The 24,138-nt window shown below is 47.8% G+C and overlaps 1 protein-coding gene across 1 annotated transcript; it reads left to right on the forward strand.

Moving 5' to 3' along the window:
• Window positions 1–3,779: 3,779 nt before the first annotated feature.
• Window positions 3,780–5,974, forward strand: FZD2 (frizzled class receptor 2). The gene has a single exon (XM_017670937.3). The coding sequence runs from the start codon at window positions 4,090–4,092 to the stop codon at window positions 5,782–5,784; it is 1,695 nt and encodes a 564-aa protein (XP_017526426.3). The 5' UTR covers window positions 3,780–4,089; the 3' UTR covers window positions 5,785–5,974.
• Window positions 5,975–24,138: the final 18,164 nt, after the last annotated feature.

Here is a 24,138-nt window from a genome sequence, read left to right on the forward strand (position 1 = left end):
CCCCAGCTCAGTTCATGCCCTCACCACCTCTTGCCTAATCTACAATTTATTTCTAAATGGTATCTCTGATTCAGCCAAATCATGCTCCTCACAGGTGGACACATACACTATCTAAGACATAAGTGTGACCCGTTCCTTTCCCTGAATACTCCAGTGTATCTACGTCTCCAGCAGTCCAGATTGTATACGTGGCATATAAGGTCGCTGCTTTTTTAAAATCTCCTCTGCCGTCACTCTCCCAGATGTACCTGCGGCTCTAACAGGGCCAAAATACTTGTATACTTACTTGTACTCCCTGTCCACTCCATCTGTCTTACCCCACCACATCCTTGTATGTGCTGTTCCCTCTGTTTGGAGTGTCTATCCCTGCCCTGAGATTGTGGGTTCATATATCTACATTTAACACCTTATGTATGGTCTGCCAGTCCCTGCAGTTCTGATACCTGCTGGCCTCTCTTTCCCTTATCCTATTTTATTCCTCACTCCAACCACACGCCTTGGCTGCTCTCCCCAATGCAGATTTCCTCCCCCATTTCACAGCACCACAGACTTATCCTTCATAGCGTGAATCCTGTGACAGTTTTCTACCCACTTAGGTGACTGTGTGATGAACGGGAGTCTCTCCTACTAAAATGTAAACTCCATAGAAGATGGGTTGTGTTTGGTAGTCAATATGTACTTGTTAAGTGCATAAAAGCACCCAAATCTTACAGACATTAGGGGTTTTGTGGGGTAGGAGACAGAACACAGTTTTAAGAGCCAAGGAGTCTCAGGTCTAGCATTTACTATCTGACCTTGAGAAAGTTGTAAAATCTCACCTAAGGTCAGATTCTTTGTCTACAAACTACAAAAAGTGCAATACTTACCTTGTAGGTATACATATAATATATGTGCAATGCTTGGTAAGAGCTCACTCAGTAAGTGGTAGTAATCACCTTAAGTATCGAAGGTTTTGCTGAGTATTTAATTCATATAACTTCCTCTTTTGAAAGTTCTTTATGATTGTGGAATTTACTTTTCTCATTTGGAAATTATTTTGGATGTGCAGTTTCATATTTTTAAAAGTTTATTTCCACTTTACAGATGGGGAAACTGAAGTTCAAAGAAGTGAAATGACTGTGCCAAGGGCACCTGGCTAGCGGTTGAGTTAAGGACCAGGTCCAGGTCAATGCTCAAGCTAATGTAAAAAAATCCCAGAACATATCAAATGACATCATGAAGCGTTTAAACTGAGAGAATCTGTTTATTTCCTTTAGTTACAGGTCTAGAGGCAACTAAAGGAAGTTAGTCAGAAGGTAGGTTGATGGAGTGAAAAGTGCTGTAGAGAGACTCGCAGTCTGAAGATGCAGGTTCTGGTCCTGTTCACATTCAGGTCCCTCACATGAAAGGTAAGAAGAATCATGAAATATTATTATTTCTTATTTCATGTAAAAATGCTAGGTAAGTATATAATCTTCATAGAATCATTTTTCTTCTCGTATACCATAAACTCTTAAAGGGCAGGAATGCTGCAATTTTTCTCTAGATTGCCCACAGCACCTACCACCGTGGTTTGAAATCAGGAGAAGATTCAATGGAAGTGAGCTGAAGGAATGAAAGGTTAACTGAGCGAATGAAAGAATGTCTTTTATCCCTTTTTTCCAGCTCCAGCTTCCCCTTTTCCTCTGGAGAAAGGATAATTTGTCCCTCAGACCTGGCCTTAGGGCAGGGAAACAGGTTTGTCACAGAAAGAAACTGAAGATGCTGAATTTCTATTGGTGATTTTCTCTCCATTTCCTATCAGACTGTGAACTCCCAGAGTGGAGTGTAGGAGCTTGTCTTCCTTGTTTTTGTCTTCACTGCACATCTCAGAGGCTTGGTACCAGGTGTAGAGATGCCCTGGAGGTAGAATCAGGGGATAGGTCTGAAGGAGCAGCACCTCGTGCTTAGTTCGGGCTGCACAGAGCAGGACAGCCCAACTTTTCCCTCCCGACACTGCTATGGGAATAAGGTGGACTTGTGGGTGCAATGGGAATGGAATGGAGAGCTGAGGCATACCCCTTGATTTTGAAGGGAAACTTTCTCCCTAAAGTAGTGAAAAGGCAACATCTCCAGGATATGGTAATGGACATTTTCACCTTGTAAAGAACCTGAAAATCTACCCATCATTCAATCAAGAAAAAAAATAATCCAAGTCCTTCAAACACGGATTCGTTTTATGTATCCGTTTAGAATTTTCTTGCCTTCTGGCTACTCCTTTCTTCTTTTTTTCTTTTACATTTACATTGTTGTTTTGTTTTGCTTAAACCAATCCTATTCTATCAGGGAGCAGGAACCTGCACTGAGAAGCAAAGGGGTTTTCTAAACTCAATTTTCTTTCGTATTTTAAAGTGCTCCCCTCTTTCCCTCGGGAGAGACAATAGAAATAATTGATCCATCATCCAGTACCAGGCCCAGTAAATTTACATGCAAATTTCCCCTATCCTCCCCGGTCCCCCTCAAATTTAAAATTCTAGAAGGGTGGGGAGGGAACCTTTCTAAGCTAGCAGGCACCCTTCTGGCCACTGCCACCCATCCCAATCTGGTGAGAGATGGGGGTGGGGGGTTATAATTCCTCCCACCCCCCAGCCTCCTCTCTCGCCACAGACACCACCCCTTTCTGGTGTGGAATCACTTAAGGTTTGGGTAAAACTCCCTTCTCTCCCCAGAGACGATATCTGGAAACTGTTAGAGGGCGGAGGCAAAGGTGGGGAGAGAGGAGGAAAATTCCCCCAAACGGCTTAAGAGAGTCATCTCTTGACTCAAAGCTGCCGGCCACCCCCACCCCCCAACCATTAACTTTCGATTAAGACCTCCTCGTTATGGCAACTAAACTTTACTTTGCATAATTAAGATTTGCCTCGGGAGAAGGGGGAGGAGAAGCCACAGCTCTGGGCCATTCTCCTTCACCTCACCCCCTTCCACCACCCCCGGTCCCAACCCTCCGGTTCTGGGCCTCAAGAGTTTGAGTTTTCTCACTTTGAGGTGCCACCGAACACAAAGAACTATAATGGGCTCCTTTGTGCTCGCTACGGGGCAATTACGCCCGGAGTCGAGGCTCCTTTAAGAGCTCCTTAAAGAGACCGGCTCCCATTTTTTAGAGAGTTATTTAAGGGTGTGTGTAGGGGGAGGGGCGAGGCAAACTCCTAGGGGTCCACAATAGAAACACAGGGTGTAGTGAAACCTTTGTCTGGACTCCTTTAGAAGAGGCTGAGAGATAAGTCTTCATATTCCATGTTTTTTTAAAAGCCTCTCTTTTATAATTTTTAAACTTGAGATTTCTCACTTGATTTGAAAAATTGGACTGGAATAGGTGGGTTCGAAGAACAGAGGCGGAGACAGGGATTTAAAGAGGCCCTAGCCGGGAGAGCGCCTTGGCCCCCGGAAAAAGAGCGATCCAGGGTTGAGTGGCTTGCGTCTGCCTCAGTTCTGGGGAATGTGTGTCTCCAGATCTCGCCGCAGCGACTCCGGAGAAATCCCGTGCTGGGCAAACAATCCTGAATATAATAATAGCTTGTCTCTTTAAAGAGCAAAAGGAGGAGGGAAAGTTTTGTTGGCATCTGGTTTCTGATCTCATTATGTTGTGGTAGACCAATCCAGCCCTCGGGGTTGGTCCTCCGGTTTAAATCTTATTGGCCGGGAGCACATTTTGGGATGGTGCTTAGGGCTCGACGGGGCGGTTTCAAGGATCCCTTTTTTGGGGGGCTGAGGAGAGGGCGGGGCTGCCGGCGGGGGCCCCCTTGAAACCGACTAATTGGGATCGGAGAGGCCGAGGTGAAGGCTGGAGGGAGGCACAAAGGAGTCGCTGGGTGGAGCAGGGAGGGGAGAGGCGGGGGGAGGAGGAGGACGAGAGGGCCAGCCGCGCACAGCGTCCCCCGCGGCTCAGTCGGACTGCGGCGAGCGAGCTGGCAGACGCGCCGCCCCCTCCCCCGCCCGGCCTCCCCAATTCCGCGGCCGCGAGCAAAGTTTGCGAAGAGGCGCGGGAGGCGGCGGCGGGGAAGGCGTGCTGTCCCGGGCTGCGGGCGGGGGGGGGCGGCGCGCGGGAGCCGGGCGGCGGCGGCGGCGGCCAGCATGCGGCCCCGCAGCGCCCTGCCCCGCCTGCTGCTGCCGCTGCTGATGCTGCCCGCCGCCGCGCCCGCGCAGTTTCACGGGGAGAAGGGCATCTCCATCCCGGACCACGGCTTCTGCCAGCCTATCTCCATCCCGCTGTGCACCGACATCGCCTACAACCAGACCATCATGCCCAACCTTCTGGGCCACACGAACCAGGAAGACGCGGGCCTGGAGGTGCACCAGTTCTACCCATTGGTTAAGGTGCAGTGCTCGCCCGAACTGCGCTTCTTCTTGTGCTCCATGTACGCGCCCGTGTGCACAGTGCTGGAGCAGGCCATCCCGCCGTGCCGTTCCATCTGCGAGCGCGCGCGCCAGGGCTGCGAGGCGCTCATGAACAAGTTCGGTTTCCAGTGGCCCGAGCGCCTGCGCTGCGAGCACTTTCCGCGCCACGGCGCGGAGCAAATCTGCGTGGGCCAGAACCACTCGGAGGACGGCGCGCCCGCGCTGCTCACCACAGCGCCGCCGCCCGGTCTCCAGCCGGGTGCGGGCACTCCGGGCGGCCCGGGCGGCGGCGGCTTGCCCCCGCGTTACGCCACTCTGGAGCACCCGTTCCACTGCCCGCGTGTCCTCAAGGTACCATCCTATCTCAGCTACAAGTTCCTGGGGGAGCGCGACTGCGCGGCGCCTTGCGAGCCAGCGCGGCCCGACGGCTCCATGTTCTTCTCGCAGGAGGAGACGCGCTTCGCACGCCTTTGGATCCTCACCTGGTCGGTGCTGTGCTGCGCTTCCACCTTCTTCACCGTCACCACGTACCTGGTGGACATGCAGCGCTTCCGCTACCCCGAGCGGCCCATCATCTTTCTGTCTGGCTGCTACACTATGGTTTCGGTGGCCTACATCGCAGGTTTCGTGCTCCAGGAACGCGTGGTGTGCAACGAGCGCTTTTCCGAGGACGGCTACCGCACAGTGGTGCAGGGCACCAAGAAGGAGGGCTGCACCATCCTGTTCATGATGCTGTACTTCTTTAGCATGGCCAGTTCCATCTGGTGGGTCATCCTGTCACTCACATGGTTTCTGGCGGCGGGCATGAAATGGGGCCACGAGGCCATCGAGGCCAACTCGCAGTACTTCCACTTGGCGGCGTGGGCCGTGCCGGCGGTCAAGACCATCACTATCCTGGCCATGGGCCAGATTGACGGCGACCTGCTGAGCGGCGTGTGCTTCGTGGGCCTCAACAGCCTGGACCCGCTGCGCGGCTTCGTTTTGGCGCCGCTCTTCGTGTACCTGTTTATAGGCACGTCCTTCCTCCTGGCTGGTTTCGTGTCACTCTTCCGCATCCGTACCATCATGAAGCACGACGGCACCAAGACGGAGAAGCTGGAGCGGCTCATGGTGCGCATCGGCGTCTTCTCAGTGCTCTACACGGTGCCCGCCACCATCGTCATCGCCTGCTACTTCTATGAGCAGGCCTTCCGAGAGCACTGGGAGCGCTCGTGGGTGAGCCAGCACTGCAAGAGCCTGGCCATCCCGTGCCCGGCGCACTACACGCCGCGCATGTCGCCCGACTTCACCGTCTATATGATCAAATACCTCATGACACTCATCGTAGGCATCACGTCGGGCTTCTGGATCTGGTCCGGCAAGACGCTGCACTCGTGGAGGAAGTTCTACACCCGCCTCACCAACAGCCGGCACGGCGAGACCACCGTGTGAGGGGGCGCCGCTGCGCCGTGTCCCCAGGCTGGGTCTCACCCTGCTTTCCTCCGCCCTTGGGGGCTCCTACAGACTCCTTATTTTATTTTTTTAAATAAAGAACAATGAAACCATTTCTTTTTTAGGTCGCTTTTTAAAGAGAACTCTGACAACACCCCCACCAGGTTTGTAATTAAAACTGTAAATAGTCTTTGTAAATTTAATTATATATTCTCTATTTAAAAGAAAAAAGAAAAAAAAAAGCAGCGAGGGGCACCGGGGCTAAGGAGAGGGGTTGGGGGTGGGGGCGAAGGAGATGAGGGGGTTCTCCTTTCTTCAATGCCCTTTCAAACACCATCCCCTACTTTGGTTCGGAGTTTTTGGTGATTTGGCAGGGCCTCCTGGAAGAGGTGTGGGCTGTGTGAGGAATTGGGAGTTGGTTACATTTAACTTCTAAAGCCAAACTTGTGAGCCTTCTATTGACACTGGGCCTGTGGAAGCCGTTGGATGTTTGTGAATAAGACTTGGATTCTTTGTGTTTTATTTCCCTTTCCCCCTTTCTCTCCTCACTTGTCCTATCTCCCTCACTGGATCTTTGGAGCCCTCCCAACTGAGATGAAGACCTGTAAGGAAAAACCCAAACCAACGAATGCGGTGGTGGGAAGATGGGGAGGGGGTACAGATCTGGTGCGAAATGGCCTCCACCTCCCTGGCCTAGTCCCCAGCAGGCAGGAAGATCTTTCTCCTCTTTGACCTTTCAATTCGCTGCCCCAAGAGCTTGGACAGGGCAGAAAGTGCTTTGTGAAGTGTGTTTTGAAACAAAGACACCCCCACTGCCGCCCCACAGACACACACACTACCTTGAGTAAGATCCTGACCGCCTCCATTTTTAGGGGGAGCATTAACTCGCAAATGGAGTTTGGAGATGCCCTTGCATCTCGCCTTTCTCCCCTGATGTCTGCTTCCCACCTACAGTGTCATCTCTGGCATTCAGGTTAGCAGTTTGCGGGGTGGTGTGTGTGTTATGTGTGGGTTTTGTTGTTTGGGGTTTGTTTGTGGGTTGGGAGGGGGGACAGATGGGCCGGTGGAATTTTTAGTTTTCCTTTGACAAAAGACTGGTTTATTTTCAAAGAAAAAAAAAAAAGGTGGGTATCTTTGCTTTGGAAGAAGGTTCTGGGCAGGCTCTTTGTGACTGGGGGTGGGTGGGTTGAGTGTTTACCTGACATTATATATCACAAGATTGATAGAATGTTTATAACAGATGCTTCTTATCTTCTCCCTACCCTCCCCCCACCCCCCAAAAATAAAAGTCAAGACTTTTCTTAAAGTATATTTGAGGCTAGTATGAGAATTGCAACGTCCAATACACATCATTTCTCTCAGCTCTTTGGAATATTTTAGAATCTTCATTCCAAAGGATTGATTTGAAAACCAAGGGGTGGGGTGGAACAAGTATGCCACATAACTCAATTTTCACCATATTTTGACTCTTGAAAATAGTGCAAATTAAAAGCTAATTATCATAATAAAGTGCATTTAATTATCTTCTAGAGATCTAGCCCTTTAATTGTATTTAACAGGGTTGTAACATTTTATTAGTTAACCAAACCACAACTCCTCCTTCCCTCTCCCCCTGACCTACTGGTTGGGGGTGGAGTGGAGATGAGGTCTGCTCCAAACCTTGCTTTCTGAGCTACATGGTGACAGGAAAATGGTACCTTAATCACCCTTTGTTGGCAGTCTTTGGAACTAGGGAGAAAGTAAGTTAGAACCCCTACTTTAAAGTGTTTGCGTGTGTTAGTTTATGTTGGGGGAGGGGATCTGAAATGTTTGGTGGTAATTGAAATCGTATGTATGGCTTTGTTTGGGATTGTATGAAGCCTCGGGATTTCAGTAGAGACCCTTCCCAAAATACATAACCTTCCCCCAAGTAATTTGTGCCAGTCGCCAGTGTTTTAAGTTAAAACTAGTTTTTTTCTGAAATGATGGTATGTGTGAAGTCCCAACATGAGATTTCCCCAACTATCAAAGCAGGCCAGGGAGTTTACCCCCTATAGATGCTCCATTTGTTGCAAGATTCTGAAGGAACTCCACAAGGGCTTCAGGAAAGAGTTAAATTACAAACAAATTGCGAGGGCCTCTCGGAGAAAGAATGGTGAAAGCCTGTGAATGGGCGGGGGTGTTCCAGTGGCTGGGATGGAGCCCAGTGGGAAGAGTGCTGGTCTCTCTGTTGAAGATTTGGGAAGAGCTTGCCCCACCTCTAAGCCCCCAAGAATTCCAGCTCAGTATGTAGCTTTAGGTACATTTGTCACTGGACCCTCATGTTAATAGCAGGAGATGATGGACTAGCAAAGATTACCATTTATTTCCCTGAGTAGGGGGTGGGAGGAAGGGAATTTTGCTTTGGAAGAAGGCTATTATCCTTCTCAACCGCCTTTCCTGAAAGTTGGCCAATGGAGCACCCAAGGAAACTGAACAAATAGGTTTTATGGTGGGGGGAGGATAGATCAATAATTGCCTTTTTTTTGGAAAGGATCATTACATATGCCCTCCCTTCCTCCAAAGAGATGGCCAGGGGCTGAATTACCTAACAAAGTAGTGAGGGACTTCCTCCCTGGCTGCTCACATTGCTTTAATGAAACAACTCTTAAGAGGAAGAGAAGTATTAGCCCAGGATGTAGGGAATTTATGGGAGAAAGTGCAGAGCAGAGACCCCCAGGTAAACCACCTGACCACACTGCCTCCCTTGGAGGTGGAGGGGGTTCCATTCCCTTGCTTGGAAAACCCAGTTAAACACATGGGCTTGGAGGTCTGCTTTTGCAGATTTCTAGGTCCCTCAATCTGTGGGTGATTGGTGGCCTGGTCCATTCTTTTGAAGGAGTGAGGCTTTGTCCAGTGGAGGGTCAAGGGCTCAAAAGGAAAGCCCTTCACTGAGACAATCTGAGGCCACAGCACTTTCTACCTTTTCTCTTACCTCACCCACCTCACAAAGAAGCAGGACTGCTGGTTCTCTACGTACAGCATTCTCCTCCAGACTCCTTCTTGATCAGGCTTCAGCTTTTCCTCACCGTCCCTGAGGCTCCCTTTCTGAAAATAGTTGTATAAGTTACAAATTCTTTGTCCTTTAAGAGCCAGCCCCAGAACACTAAGGTTTTCCAAGACAGAATTCTTCTGAACATCCCACAAAGGATTAGGTCTTACCCTCCCTCAGGAGCATCCGTGGAATCTGGAGCAATTTACTTCTGGATTATCTCAAAAAATTTTCTGAAGGGTGTTGAGGCCCCAGATAGGGTTTGGATTCTGGAGTTGGGAAAGTATGGACCCTGTGTGCCATGGAACACATGTCTGGGGAAGCCAAGCCCAGGATCTTGCCATCCCTGAGGCATCGTCCCTTTGATAATTTAGCTGCTCACTATAGTAGGGTCCCTTCTCAGTACATCCTCCTAAATAAATTTTACATGGGACCACTGACCACTCTGAGAACCTGAAAAATCTTTGGACCTTTTTCTGGGAGAAAATGGCCAGACCCTTGTGAACACACAATTTTGTATGTAACTTTAGGGGATTTATGGACTGGCTATCCATCCCCACCCCCATGCTAGTTTTCTAATTCCTGGTTTAGACTAGTCCTGATTACTGGGTGTCTCCAGTTCTCCAACAGGCAGCCTTTACCTTCTCAGACTCTACAGAGTTACCCAGTATGATCACCTCTGCTATGGAAAGTAAGTGGTGGTGGTGTTCAGGAAGGAGAACTATCAGGCCTACAAAACCAGGAACACCCCCAAACCACATTACTCACTTGATCCTGTCTTTTCAGCAAGTAACAAGTCATCAAGATGCAGCACAGTGGAATGTGTAATACCTTTGCAGTTGAGGGAGAAAAGGGGAAAGACATACACACAGACCATGTGTGGAGTACAGATCATGTGTGGAGTACAGGCTTTGGTATGAGACAGTGCCAGCTGTGAGCCCTTGTGGAAGTCTAACCTCTGAACCTCACTCATTTGTAAAAAGGCTATAGTACACGTCCATCACGTCCAACAAGGTTGTTGTGAGGATCAGATTAGGTGATGCATGTACCAAGCCAGCACTTAGTAGGAGTTCAATAAATTGTAGTGCTTTTCCAATTACATAGGATAAATTCCTAAAAGCAGAGTCACTGGATCAAAGGATATGCATTTCTCAAGGGTTTTTTAACCTACTGTTACTGGTAGTTTTAACAGAATGAAATGGTTTCCTGCGCTCCCAGCTTTTCTACCTGACTCTAGGTCCAGCTCACAGTCCAGAGGCTCCTCGGGGTAGTGGTGGGCAGTGTGTTTTTACCTCTCTTTCCTCTGATTAGAACAGAAATGTCTTAACCCGCCTGAGTGAGCAGGGCACACATGCAGGCGGGCTCTCTCTCCAGCCAGCTTTGAAGCTGGCTAATGAGAGCTAGGGCTGCCACAGCTGGCTTCCCTGCGCCTCCCCCTCCCCCTGCTCTGTCCCATCCCCAGCCTTACAGCCTGATAGCCCCTTCCCAGCTGCCTTGCCTTCCACTGCAGACTTCCAACCATCTGGGAAAAGCCAGGATTTGAGGCCTGGAGTAAAGGACAGGACGGGACTTGGGACGTGGAACAAGCTCGGCACCATTGATTGTGTTTAAAGAGAACTGCCTGTGGCCAAGTACCCCTCCTTATTCCTAATGAAGCCTGGAGAGGAGCCGGCTTGGGCTGGGGGCTGAGCCCTGGGCCCTTTGTTTAAAAGCGAAGCTTTCTGAAGGCTCCAGCCTCCCAACCTGGCCCTTATAATTAGCCTCAATCAGAGTGTTTATGTAGCGGCCTTGTGCAGAACTCAGAGCCCCATGATTTCATTCCAGACCTCGGGGAGGGGAGGGAAATGGATTTGTGTGAGAACAGGCAAAAGCAAGGATGGGGGTAGGAAGTGGTGAGAAAGATACCTGGGGTGAGGCAGGGAAGAGGTGCTGGAGTAGGGAGCACAACCACCTTCCATTTGGCCATTGCAAGGGTCAGGAACCCTCCCAGGGTAGCTGGCACTCAGGCATCCTGACCCTGGGCCCAGCCTGCATGCCTTCTGGGCAGGCTCTGTGGGTGGGTGGGATTGTGCCAATCGGAAATGGCTTGGATATAATTAACCCAGCTAATCACCAGCCTCAGCCCAGTAGGAGGGGAGGGTACAGCCCAGAGCAATGGCTCCCCGAGGAAGCAACGTCTCCCTATTTTCCTTCCTCTAACTGGGTCCTAGGCCATGCCAAGCTCTGCAGTTGCTTAGGATGATGGACTGAGAGGGTGGGCAGGGGAGGGAGGGTGCTTAATTCTCATCTCTGGCCTCACCCTCAAAGGAGAATATGACAGGAGGGAGTGTGCCTGAAGTGGCCTTGCTTGACAGGGAAGACAGCAAAAATTGTGGGCTGGAGGGAAGGAGAGAGGATTCCCAGCCACTGCCTCAGGGTGGCACAGGGAGTGTTCCAGACTCAAATTGCATTTCCTTCTGGGTCCAGGCCTCCCAGGGTGCTGTCTGGGGAGGAATGTGGCTTGTAGGAAATTCTGTGTACTGGGTTTAGCATCCTGTGGGTGAGGAGTGGATGGAGCATGGTGTTTCAAATCCTGCAAGGGGTGTCCCAACTCCCTCCCTCATTCACACATAAAGCATTCCAACATCTGGAATTGGCTCCTAGCTCTCCAGTCTCACTTCCCACCAACCCACCCTATACTTCTATATGCCAGCCTCCAGAACTCTTAGGATCTCTGACCAACCATACTCCATGACTTTGTACATACTATTCCTGTAGTCTGAATACCCTTCCCTTCCCCTAGCGTGGATATTAACTACTAGTGCTTCAAAATTTACCTGAGGTCAGGTACCCCTCAGCAGCCAGCCATGTCCCTGACCAATCCTGTCTCCACACCATGTTCTTACTTATCACAGCACATCACATTATTGTTAGTTTCTTGGCCTCCTTGAGGAAGAATCTGTGTTTGGGCGTTTATCTTTGTGTCCCACAGCCTAGCAATACTCCTGGTACATAGTGAGTACCCAAGGTCACAGGCTCTGGATGCAGAATACCTGGGCTTGAATCCCGGCTTAGTCCCTTACTAGCTGTTGACCTTGGGGAAGTTAACTAACCTCTCTGCATTATCTGTAAATGGGAATAGATATTATACTTGCAAGACTGATTTGAGGACTAAACAAAGTAATTTCAATAAAATTTTTAAAGCATTTCCTGGCACATAGTAAGTGCTTAATAACTGCTAGTTAAGCTTATTTGTTCATATGTTGGCTCAGTAGTTATTTAGTGCTTACCATTAGTCAGGAACTTGCTAAGCTCTAGAGATGCACAAATTCAGTCCTTGCCCACATGGAGACTGCCATCTAATTTGTTGAATGAATGAATGGTGTTCATTATATGTTTTTAAAACATGCTCACTATAAAAGTGTTTGAGAATGTGTTTAGGCTTAAATAGGGAATCATACTGTATCTATTTGGAGAGTGTAAAACAGGCAATGAAATTGGGAACAATTCCTTATAAACTTGACATTATGTAATGTGGTGTTTGGAGCATGTGGGGCAAAACTGTCCAGGGCAGACATCTCTTGTTCAATCTTCACTGCTAATGAGAATCATTAAAAACAACTTTTCTATAAGGCAGAATAATTACTCTCATACGACTATACAATGAACACATCAACATTTTCATTAACTCATTAATTAATGAAGGAACCAATAAGATGTTCAAAGGGGAATCCAGAAAACAGAATCCAAATATCCAAATATCTATACCATGAAGAATGCTGAAATAAATCTGCTTAATGCAAAACTGGGCAATATCCACTGGGCAATAATCAATTCGATCTTTACCAGACACAATTTACATTTTTATGGACAAAAGCCATTTCTATTATTATTAGTTATCTGAGTTGTAAAATAATTGAATGATACTAAAACTCAAAGATAGCCTTCAAGGACACACAGTAATTGTTTTTTACCATTTCCAAGTCTTTCACAGTTTTCCTTGACAAGAAGTTCTGAACTCAGATATCTCAAGGTAACAAGTGCCATGCACCCCTACTCATCAAAAAGCTTTAGTATCAGTAGGGAGCTCAGTTCCATCCAGAGAGAGCAGGACATCTAGCCATCCCCAGGCTAGCACAGCCTTTGTCCACCTCGTATCCTTCCCCACACTGAGCGATCTGACTCCTCTCTCTCTCTCTTGCTTTCTTTCCTCTTTCCCAGCCCATTACTCACATTCCCTCTTCTTGTGCAACCAACCCATTCATCCTTCTATGTGGTAGCCACCATTTATTTAATTACTTTCTATGTGCTAGACACTATGCTAAGCACTATACACATTTATAATCACATTTAATATTCAAAAGAACTGTGAAATGGGTGCTAGCTTTACCCCAGGTTACAGAATATTAATCCACTAGTGACCTCTGTCATGGTCACAGAATAAAGAATGTACATGTTGGCAAGCGTGCCAGATACTTGTCAGGCTGGCTTTATACTATATTGTCTCCTGCATCATCTCCTGAACATTTTTTGACATTGCTGATGGCAGCCTCTCCTTTTAAGGTCTGAGCCCTAAGCCCTCAGTGTCTGGATCATAATGGCAATTTTCTGGGCCTTTCCTATTCAAAGTGTGATTCCATCTGCTTTCTGCCGTCCTCTCTCCTCTGCCCCCACCCCTGGGCAGTCCCATCACCTGGGAGCTTATTAGAAGAGGAGAATCTTGGGCCTGACCTCATACCTACTGAATCAGAAGCTGCATTTTAATAAGTTTCCCAGAGGATTTGTTTGCACATTCAAGTGTGAAGAACATTGGTCCAGGGGACCTCTTTTCTCAGCTGCACCGCCCCCACCTCAGCAGACAGAATCATCTCCTTCCAGGAAGGCGCTGGCTCAGGCCCAGGTCTGAGCATTCCCAACACACCCTAACACTTAACCCAGAAGAACCAGGTGTGTTTACAGACTATTTCGGTTGAGACTTGAAGACTTTAAGACATCCTCCCTGACACTAGAAAAAACTTGCAGGATTCTCTGTCTTTTCCCACTAGAAGTGTGAGTGCCTCTGAGTTTGCTGGCCACACCTCTACAGTTCAGTACCACATCCTTTCCTGTTTACTGAGATTCTAATGAGTCTCCAAGGCCTCAAGAATCCAAACCCAAACTTTCTACTCTCTCTTTTGAAACCTTTGCCCCTTCTCATGGGGGCCCAGGGAGTTGGGGTAGAGTTGGACAGTGCAAAGGTGTGGAGGAGAAATAGAATCTGGGAGCAACAGCTGCTTACTCAATTATTGGTCCAACCAGTGTTGTTGAGAACTGTTCTGTGCCAGGCTCTGGGGGTATAGCAATGAATAGAGCACGATCTCTACTCTTGAAGAAAGTGGACATGTCAGCAGATAACTGTAATATGTGATACAAAAGGCAGACTGGAGTTGTCAGGAAAAAAGACAAGGGCTTTCTATGCAGAGAGAAAAACACAGGGAAAGCTGTGGAAGAAAATGGCATGATCAGGAAACAGTGAGAAGGGGAGCATGAATGTAGGCATAGGATGAATGTAGAGGAGGGTGGCAGGGCTGAGTTAAGTGAGGATTTGGGCTGAGCCCCAGCAAAATTTAAATCTTATGCTGGGTTGGCCCTGCAGCACATGTCGGAGCTGCCACTGCCTACACTCAATACCAGATCTCATTTCCTTACACACTTGAGCCAGTCGGAATCAGGAGACATTTACACACACACACACACACACACACACACACACACACACACACACACACACACCACAGTACACCAGAGGACATGTTAAAGCAAGCATTAGTGGGTTTTGATTTATGCCCTCTCTCCAATCCAGTCCAGTAGGATTCCATTCCTACCAACACACCCTTTTCACACCAACAGAAGCAGGAATGGTCATCGGTTTTAACTTCTTGGGAAAGAACTCTAGAGCAGGACTCTGGGTGTCCCTGATCTGAGACATGGCTAGAGATGGGGCAGCCTTGGCTGCAAGTATGTGCCAGATCTGACTGTGTGACTGTGCTCATGTGTATATATGGTTGTATACGTGTGAGTGTACACATGCACACCTTTGGGGAGTGGTGTGAATTGATTGTCTTGAAGTCTCTGGAGATATAATCCCAATTACTTGTCAAAGAAAGAGGAATAGATTGTTCCATTGATTCTCCTTTGAGATTCAGATAGGAAAATTCCTTGGGGGTCAGAAGGTAAGGTAACTTTAATACAGAACTGCAAATTCTTTGACACTTGTTCTATTGAGGAGGTTGGTTCTATGTCTCTCCACATAGAACCTGAGCTACTTTAGCCAGTTGGATATGGTGGAAGCGATGCTATGTGACATCCATGTGTGGACCATGAAAGCCCATGCAGCTCCAGTGTTGTTCATTGGAATCCTTGCCCTTTGAGCTGCCTCAACTGCCATATAAGAAGTCAGACTATCCTGAGGCTACCATGTCTGAGAGACATCTGTTGGTGTTCTGGTTAATAGTTATAGCTTAGGCCAGCTTTACAGCCATAGCTGCTAACACACCAGCTGTGGGTGAAACCATCTTGAATCCTTCAAACCAGTCCATCTACTAGCTATCATCAGGTATCCTCAGTGAAGCCTATGGAATGGAAGACTCACTCAGGCAAGCCCTACCCAATTTCCTGACCCATAAAATTGTGAGATATCATAAAATGGCTGTTGTTTTAAGCCACTAAGTTTTAGGGTACTTGTTATGCAGCAATAGACAACTGAAACAAATGGAGTTAATAATAATTAAGTTTATTAAGTACTTACTAAGTATCTGTCACTGTGCTAAGTATTTGACATGTATGAAGTCATTTATTCCTAAGAATAGGATGCAGAAACCAGAGCGGTTAAGTAGTTTTCAAGGTAACAGCTTGTAAGTGTGATCACTTGGACTTGAACCCAGGCAGTCTGATACCAGAGCCCATGCTCTTAACCTCTACCTTAGATGGTAGAATAATAGAGATGAAAAGGATCTTAACGGTTACATGACTGAACCCCTTTATTTTACAGATAAAAACATTGGAGAATCAGGAACATTAAATGAATAACTCCAGGACCTCACAGTCTCTTTGTGCTGAGTCAAGACTAAATTCCAAGTTAGCTCTCAGTCTAGGAGGAAAAACAGTATAGAACATTCTTCTATCTCAACAACTCCTTCTTTCTGGACCACCATACCTTCCTCCTGTCCCAGGGTCACCATACAAAAATCTTGGTTTCAATCTCTGCCATTTACCATAGATGTGCAAAAATGACTAGCTCCTTCTTAGGTCTTCACAAATGTGCACTCATCCGCAAACACGCACGTGTGCGTGTACACACACACACACTCATACAGCCTTTTTTTATCAGCGCTGGGTACAATTTCTGTTGATACCATCTCAGGAATCAGGATTTTTGCTTTAAAAGGTATTAGCCTGGCTCAAGGACATACACTAGGAATTTCTCTGTCCTCCTCTTTTTTCCCATTCTTTCCTCATGTCATTTAAAATGGAAAAACTACATGATTACATGTGGTAAGCAGCTTCTAAGTTGGCCCCCAGTGATCCCTGCTTCCTGACGTTCATGTCTCTGTGTGATCTCCTCCCTGTGTGGTGAGGGACTGTGGCCTGCCAACACCCATGTGAGTGAGCATGGAAGCCGACTCCCTTTCCCCTCACACTGTCTGAGTCAAGTCTTCAGATGAGACCCCAACCCCAGGTGGCAGTTTAACTGCAATCTCATGAGATATGTTGGGCCAAAGTCACCCACCTAAGCTGTGCCCAACTTTATGACCCACAGGAACTGCAAGATAATAAATGTTTGTTGTTTTAAAATACTAAGTTTTGGGGCATAAATTATGTATACTTTAAGAGACACCTATAAGAGAATTCTTTCCTTGATCCATCCATCCATTCTTTCACTCATTCTTTCAACATGTTTTACCCACTTTGTCCCTAGGGGTAGAAAGATGAATGATACTATTTCTGCCACTGAGGAGTTTCCAGTCTAGTGGGGGAGGCAAACTTGTGAATGGATTATTAAAGTTTTAGTGAAAAATGCAAACAGAAGAAGGTTTAAGGTTCCTGTGCAACACAAAAGAGGGAGGAAATAATTCTGCCTGGAGATATGAATAAAACTTAATAGAGAGGACACTCAATCTCAGTTTTGAAGAAGGAGTATGAGTTTGTGAGGTGGACAATGGGAGGCAGGACATTCCAGGTGGTAAGAGCTGCATGTACACAGACTGAGAGACCAAGAAAGTCCAGTGTGTTTACAGACTCACAGGTCATCCTATGTGGGTGAATCTTGGAGTACTAGGTTGCAGGGGAGGATGGTAAGGTAGGTTGACCAGGCAGCTAAAGTGCTTGGTGCCAGCCTCAGGTTTTTAGCTTTTAGCCTACAGAAAATGAAGAGCAGATGAAGGTTTTTAAGTCAATGAGTATTGGGATCAGATTTGTGTTTTTTAAAAAAAAACAGCTCTGGAGGGAGTATGGAGGATGGCTGGAAAGAGGAGGTTGAAGTCAGAGAGGTCAGGCAGCTTGCTGATTCTGATCCAAGGGAGAGGTCAGATGAGGCCTAGACCAAGAATTGTCTATCAAATCAAGAGGAAGGTGAAGGAGGAAGGAACTTAAGGTAGTTTCTAGCTGGTTGGATGACTGGGTGGATGATAAGCCATTTACCAGAGGAAGGAATAAAGATAGCATGCAGATTTGGGAGTGAAGAACCTTTTAGTCAGGATCATATAGATTATGTTGCAGTAACAAATAACCTCAAAATCTCATTGGCTTAACAAAACAAAGGTGTGTTTTGTTTTCTCACTCATACAAGTTCCATGTGGTCAGCAGGGGTCTCTACTCCACACAGTCACCCAGGGATTCAAGCTGAGAGAGGCTCCACCATCTTGTATCTGCACCATCTAGAGAACACATGGCATCTTCAGCTAGTTACAAGCTACACTAGAAAATTGTATATGGGCTTTTTACTACCCAGAAATGATGCACATCCCTTCCAGTCACATTTCATTGGCCTGTCCAGTCTTGTGTTCTCTCCTAACTAAAGAAGGTTGGAACGTGTACAGGAGCATGTGGAATACTTGGTGAGAATGAATTTCTTACAGAAGGAGGAAATGAATTCAGTTTTGAAAACTTTTACTTTGAGGAGGAGATATCCAGCAGGCAGTTGGAAATGTGCTTCTGATGTTCAGACAAGAGCTGGGAGGTTGAACTGTAGGTTTTGAACAATGACCTTGTCCCTGCTTACATCCTAGGAGGACTTACATCCTAGACAGGGTGAGAAACATACACAAATAGTTAGTTATGACCTACTAGAGGTCAGGCTACATGCATGCTATTTGGCTATGTGCAAAGTGCCATGAAAAGAAAGGTGGAGGAGCAGCGAATCCCAAGATGGCAAGTAGGAGTTCCATGAGCAAAGAGCAATGACCTAGTACTGCAAGACTCAGCCACATGGATGAACTGTGAGTCTGCAGACACACTGGACTCAGTGGACTGGCACACCTATACAGGTAAGGAGTACACAGAAGTAGCATAGTATGGTGGATCTGGGGACAGAGGGCATGAGGCAAATGAGATAATTATGTAAGGGCAGGTGGGCAGGGGGCAGATAGTGGAATGTTTTAATGCCAGGTCAAGGACACCAGACTTTATGCTATAGTTATGGAAAACCGGTGGAGGCTTTGGGGAGGGGACAAGTAGATGTGTGAAGAGTGGTTGGGCAGATTTTTTGCATTAGTTTCCTCCTTTCAATAGGAACCAGCTTCCTCACTCACTTGCATTCATACATGTGTGTACACACACACATACACACAACTTTTTCTGTCCAGATCCCGGTTCTGTACCTCAGTCCTAAATTATAACTGCTTTATCGCTGTTAACACTTAGGCAATTAACAATTTGCCTTAACAGCCTTATCGCTGTTAACAATTTACCTGAATATCTGGCCACATAATTCTTCCTTCCTCCATTCCTCCCTCCCTTGCTTCTATTCCTTTCTACTTTCTTGAGATATAACATAGAGTAAAATGCACAAAGTGTATTTTAATTTTAAGCACAGATTAATGATTTTTTACATGTTTCAACACTTGAGTAAACACTATTTACATCAAGATATAGGACATTTTTTTTCTGCCACGTACATAGGTACCACTCTAGAGGTAACCACAATTCTGACTTCTATTATTGTAGATGAATTTCACCTGTTCTTGAACATCTAGAAAGGAAATATGCTCTTTTGTATCTAATGTCTATGCTATCCATCCACATGGTCGAAACCAAGCTGCAACCCAAGCTGCTCCAACTTTTAAACCAATTTATCTTCCTTCTTTTCTCTCTCCTCCTTTCCTTCCTTCCTCCCTTCCTCTCCTTCTTTCTTCCACCAATATGTAGCATGTGTCTTTGCACCTGTGCAGTGAAAACAGCAATGCAATGCAGACTTAGTTCCTGCCCTGTTGGAAGTGTGTGCTCTCGTGGGAAGGACAAAGTGAAGCACCAGGTAATCACAACAGAGCGTGATGAGCTAGTCAAGTCCGGGTTGCAATGGAAAGTCATAGAAGATGTGTCAAACTCCAACTTTATGGGCCATGGAACATTTCCTGTAGGAAATAACATCTAAGCTGAGACCTGAAGGATGAATAGTGTTGTGAGCAGTCACCTGTGCAAAAATGCAAGGCAGGAGAGAAAACAGTGCTTTCCAGGAACTGCAAGAAAGTCAAAGAAGTTCTGCTCAGCTGGAGCAGAAAGTGCACAGTAGAAAGAGATGAGGCTGCAGGGCCAGTTGAAGCAGATCATGAAGGGCTTTGTAAGCTCTGTTAAGGAGTCCAGACTTTATCCTAGGAGCTATGGGCCTAGGATACTAAGAGATTTCAGTAAAAGAGTGAAACAAAGAGGATTTGGTTCACTTCATCTAATTATCAGACTTGATTTTGAGTTAATTTTTAAAAGGCATTTTAGTTTTGGGGGAGGTACACACATGATATAAAAGGGTACGTAATGAGCACAAGTCTCCCTGGCTATCCCCACCTCACCAGCTCCCCACAGGTGTGGCTTTTAGAGTGATCACTCTGGCTGCAGTGTGGAAATCAACATGGTAATGAAGCAAGAGTGGAAATAAGAGATATTTTATGAAGCTCTTGAGCATTCCAGGTAAGGGAGGATGGTAGCGACCATGGGAATGAGTTGAGAGACACTGAGGACGCAGAAATAACAGAACTTGGGCACTGATTAGAGAAGGGGTTATGAATGACACCCCAGGGAGAAGGATAGTGCCTTTCAGTGAGCCAAGGAGTAACCAAAGGGAGCACAGTTAGGGGAATGCGGTGGACAGTCTGCAAAGATGACCACCACCAGAGCCTTCCATATTTGGAGTCTTTCACCTAATTTTCCCTCTCCTTGAATCTGGGTGGCCTTGTGACATGCTTTGACCAATAGGATGCAGCAAAATTGATGCCCTGACAGTTCAGGTGTAGGCCTTAAGAAGCCCAGCACAGCTTCCACTTTTGCCTCTTGGAAGCCAGCCATGTAAAGCCCAACCACTCTGCAGGGAAGACAGAGGCTACATAGAAAAAGAGACACTCTGGAAGATGAGCGCTATGAGGAAAGAGGGAGGCCCAGCCAGCCCCCATCTCTTCCAGCCATGCCAGTGGAGGCACCAGCACATTTATAAAGCCATCTTGGATGTGCCAGGCTCAGTTGAGCTCCCCAGACAGCACCGCATGGAGCCAATGCAAGCTGTCCACACCAAACTCTGACTAAATTGCAGAATTGTGAGCAAATGAAAGACTGCTATTGTTCTAAGAACACAGTTTTGGGGTGGGCTGTTTCTCAATAGATAACCAAAAGAGATAGGGTGGGGTAGGGAAGAGAGGCAAAGAGTTCCATAACTATGGTCAGCTGCTTTTCTTCTTTTCATCTTTAAAATCCCCAGTGCCTTGTTAAACACCTGCAGATTCATAATCTGGAACATCTGTCCAGGTGCCCTGGTCTATTGTTTCTCCAGTGACATCAACAGCTCTAGATCCAATTGCATGTTGATTACTATTTCCTTGAATCAGCCTAAGGTTGGTTTCAATTCCACTTTTTGGGGGAAGGAATTTTTTTTCTGATATCATACCCCCAGGGGAAATGTTATTTCTTTGCATTCCTCACTTTCCAATGCAGGGCTAAGTATAAGTAGTTACTTACTAAATGGTAGACAAATGGCTAATAAGGCTCATTTGGAGAGAGTCCTAAATGGGGTCCAATCCTTGAACTCCTGTCCCCAACCAGAGGCCTTCAGTTTCTCCATTTATGGAAAGGGAAGTTCTCTCCTCTCTCTCCTCCAACTCAGGAGCTGGTCCCATTGCTGGGGTGGAGATGTATAGCAATGATGAGTTAAAGGGCTTAAATACCATCAGAGAGCCATCCCTTCTAGTCTCCATGGAGAAATGGCTGGGCCCATGAGGAAACAGGTGATGCAACATGTGCAGGTAACTGAGAGGTCTTCCTGCATTCCTCAGCAGGGTCTTGAGGGAGGGGCATGTGTGTTTGCTGCTTGTACATGGAGAGCAGGTGATTGACCCCATGCTCTTTGTCTCAGTGACCTCTTCTCCCCTAACATAGGACTGCCACCAAGAGCTCCGCCAGCTGGGGGAATCTGCCATTACCTGCTTCCATGTCTAGTGTACTCAGCCTCTCTACAGACTAGGGTTCCCTATGGCATGGACCGACTGCCTTCCTCTGGGTTATTCCTCAGGGAGGCCTGTGGACCCTCCATGCATTCCCTGTTGACAGCTCTTGGCGGCCTGCCCAGAGCCCATTTCTGTATAGCTCTGAGGGGATGGAGCATCATCCCTGTGCCCCCAGTCACAGTGGAATCTAAGGGACTCAGAAGACTCTAATCCAATCTTCTAATATGCAAGATAGGGAAACCAAAAACCAGGTCAGGGAAGTGACTTGTCCAAAGTCCCCAGCAGGTTCATGGCAGAGCTGAGGCCAGGAACCATGTTTCTAAATTCCTGGACTTGTGCTTTCTGCTGCCCACACAGCCTCCTGCAGGGCTCTCTTCTCACTGACCACCCTTTCTTTTCACTATTCTTTCTCTTCTCAGCTCTCTGTAGCACATGCCCCAGGGTAGGAGCGCTTCCAGCTGGGGAAGGGGTGACTAGCAGGCAGGCTCTCCTGTTGAGTGTAGAACTTAACAGCATTTCTGAACACCAAGAGGCTGCTGCGAGTGCATGCACACCCACTCCTCCATTTCCAAACTCCATCAAGCAGTGCCACTTAACAAAGCTGCTCATGCTTAGGTGTCAATACACATGCACATGCACAGTCACACACACACCTCCATTAGGGTCACCCTATGCTCACCTCCTGCCCTCCCACTCAGATGAATCTTGCTACAAACACCCCTGTCTTGCCAATGGGTTTCAGCCCTGGGCAAGTTCGCTATGGATTCAATGTGACCAAAGAAATTGACAGCAAAACGTTCTTTGGGGTAAAAGGGTTTATTACCTGGCCTGTTCGCCCAGCAGTAGGTCAAGCACTAGCGTCTCTATCTCTACCCAGAGCACTAGGCCAAGCTCTCTATATAGTGCACTAATAGCTTATTGCTTAAAGGTGTGAAAGCGGTAGCCGAGCAACAGGCCTGTTACCTCATCAGGTGGTTTAAGTTCAGTGAGGATCCTGGCCACAGGAACCCCAATTTCCCCACACCACTCGGCCTCTGCCCTTGGTGTCCTAACCTAACTGGTGACAATTAGGCAAGGACAGCTGGATAATCTGGTCCTTGATCCAGAGGTAGGAACAAGAAGACAGACAGGGTCAGAGTTATCATCAACGTGGCACATCTTTGCCACTGGATCCCTAAATGTGCCCCCCCCCCTCGGTGGATAATGGGAGTATAAGGACCCCATTTTCCTTCTTCTTCTTGCTTCCTTTGCCAATCCCTCCCCCTTCTTGATAAGAATGTGTTTGAATGAAGCTCCTGACAGGCCATAGATTCCATCTGAGACACAGCTGGATCTCTTAAACACAAGGGGAGATGTTTATCTTTCCTTCCAGCTCTGTCCTGTCATCTACTCCTGGGCATTGCCACCCAAGGGCACTGCCTGGTGAGACAAATTAGGTAAGACTGAGCTGGGCCCCTGATTCCTACAGCTAAGAGAGGGAGCAGTGCTGGGGGACGGGTGGGGAACAGAGCAGGAGTGGGAGAGGGAAGTAGGGCAGGAACTGAGAGTTTGTTCACCTCTTGCCTTCTCTCCTCCCCACCACACGCTGCCCCCAGCCTCCAGCCCCAGCCATTCCAATGCCCCCCACCTCTGGAAAAGCTGAATTGGGATTCGATCCCCAGCCAGTTGCTGGAGTTCCGGAGCAGCTGTCCCAGGCTGAGGGGGAGGGGGCCAGGAATGCTGGGGCTGAGGCCTGGGCCGCCCCAGACAGAGCCGGCTCTGAATTCTGGGAATGTTTGTGCAGCTGGAGCCCATTAGGGGAGGGAGCCGGGCCGCTTATTAATCCCAGCCTTGTTCCCCGGGAGGGGCCAGGGCCCTGCACATGAGTGGAGGGGAGTGGGGCTCTGCCACAAGGCCAGCCCCCAGCCTTGAGCCCCTGGCTTGGTTTAGTCTCAGAGAGGAGCTAGGAGATCTGGGGCCCTGCCCCTTGCATGGATGGCACACATGTTCAGTGTTCCTACCTGGGGAGGCAGGAGGCACACCGTGGTCCTGGAAACGGGTGCTGTGTACTCTTCAGGGACCCTCACCAGCTGCTCAGAGAGGAGCTCCTGCTGGCCAGCACCCTGGCTAGCAGGAGAAGAGGAGGAGGAGGAGATGAATTCTTGTTGCCCCAAGTGTTCAAATGTGTGCACAAAGAGAGCTGAGGAGTGAGTGTGGAGGCAGCCATGTGGAGGCAGTTCACATCCTGCAACACTACCACTACTGAGACTCTGTTGCCTGAGGAGTGCCTCCGGGAGGTGTGCAGTGCGTGGTGTGCTCAATCACAGTGCTCCTGGGTGTAGGGAGCCTGGAGCCTGGCTTGGGTTCCAAGCCAGCACTACTACAGGATGTGGCACAGAGGATGGTACACTGAAACCCAAAACAGGTGTGGCTCGTGGTCCAGCTCCACTGACTAGCTATGGGGCCTTGGACACATTTCTTAACCTCTCTGAGCCTCAATTCCTTTATCCACAAATTGGGATAGGGTCTGTCCTATGTACCAGGAAGGGTTGTTGTGCAGATCATGTTCCTTTGTTCATGTGTCTATCCATCCATCTCACAAACTTGATGGCTACTCTGTGCCACATACTTCACCTGGTTACCAGGGCCACAGGGTAACTGTGGTTAGAAGGACCCTGACCATTAGGATCTCATCCTTATGGG

Source organism: Manis javanica, chromosome 4, assembly GCF_040802235.1.
Source record: "Manis javanica isolate MJ-LG chromosome 4, MJ_LKY, whole genome shotgun sequence".
NCBI lineage: Eukaryota > Metazoa > Chordata > Mammalia > Pholidota > Manidae > Manis > Manis javanica.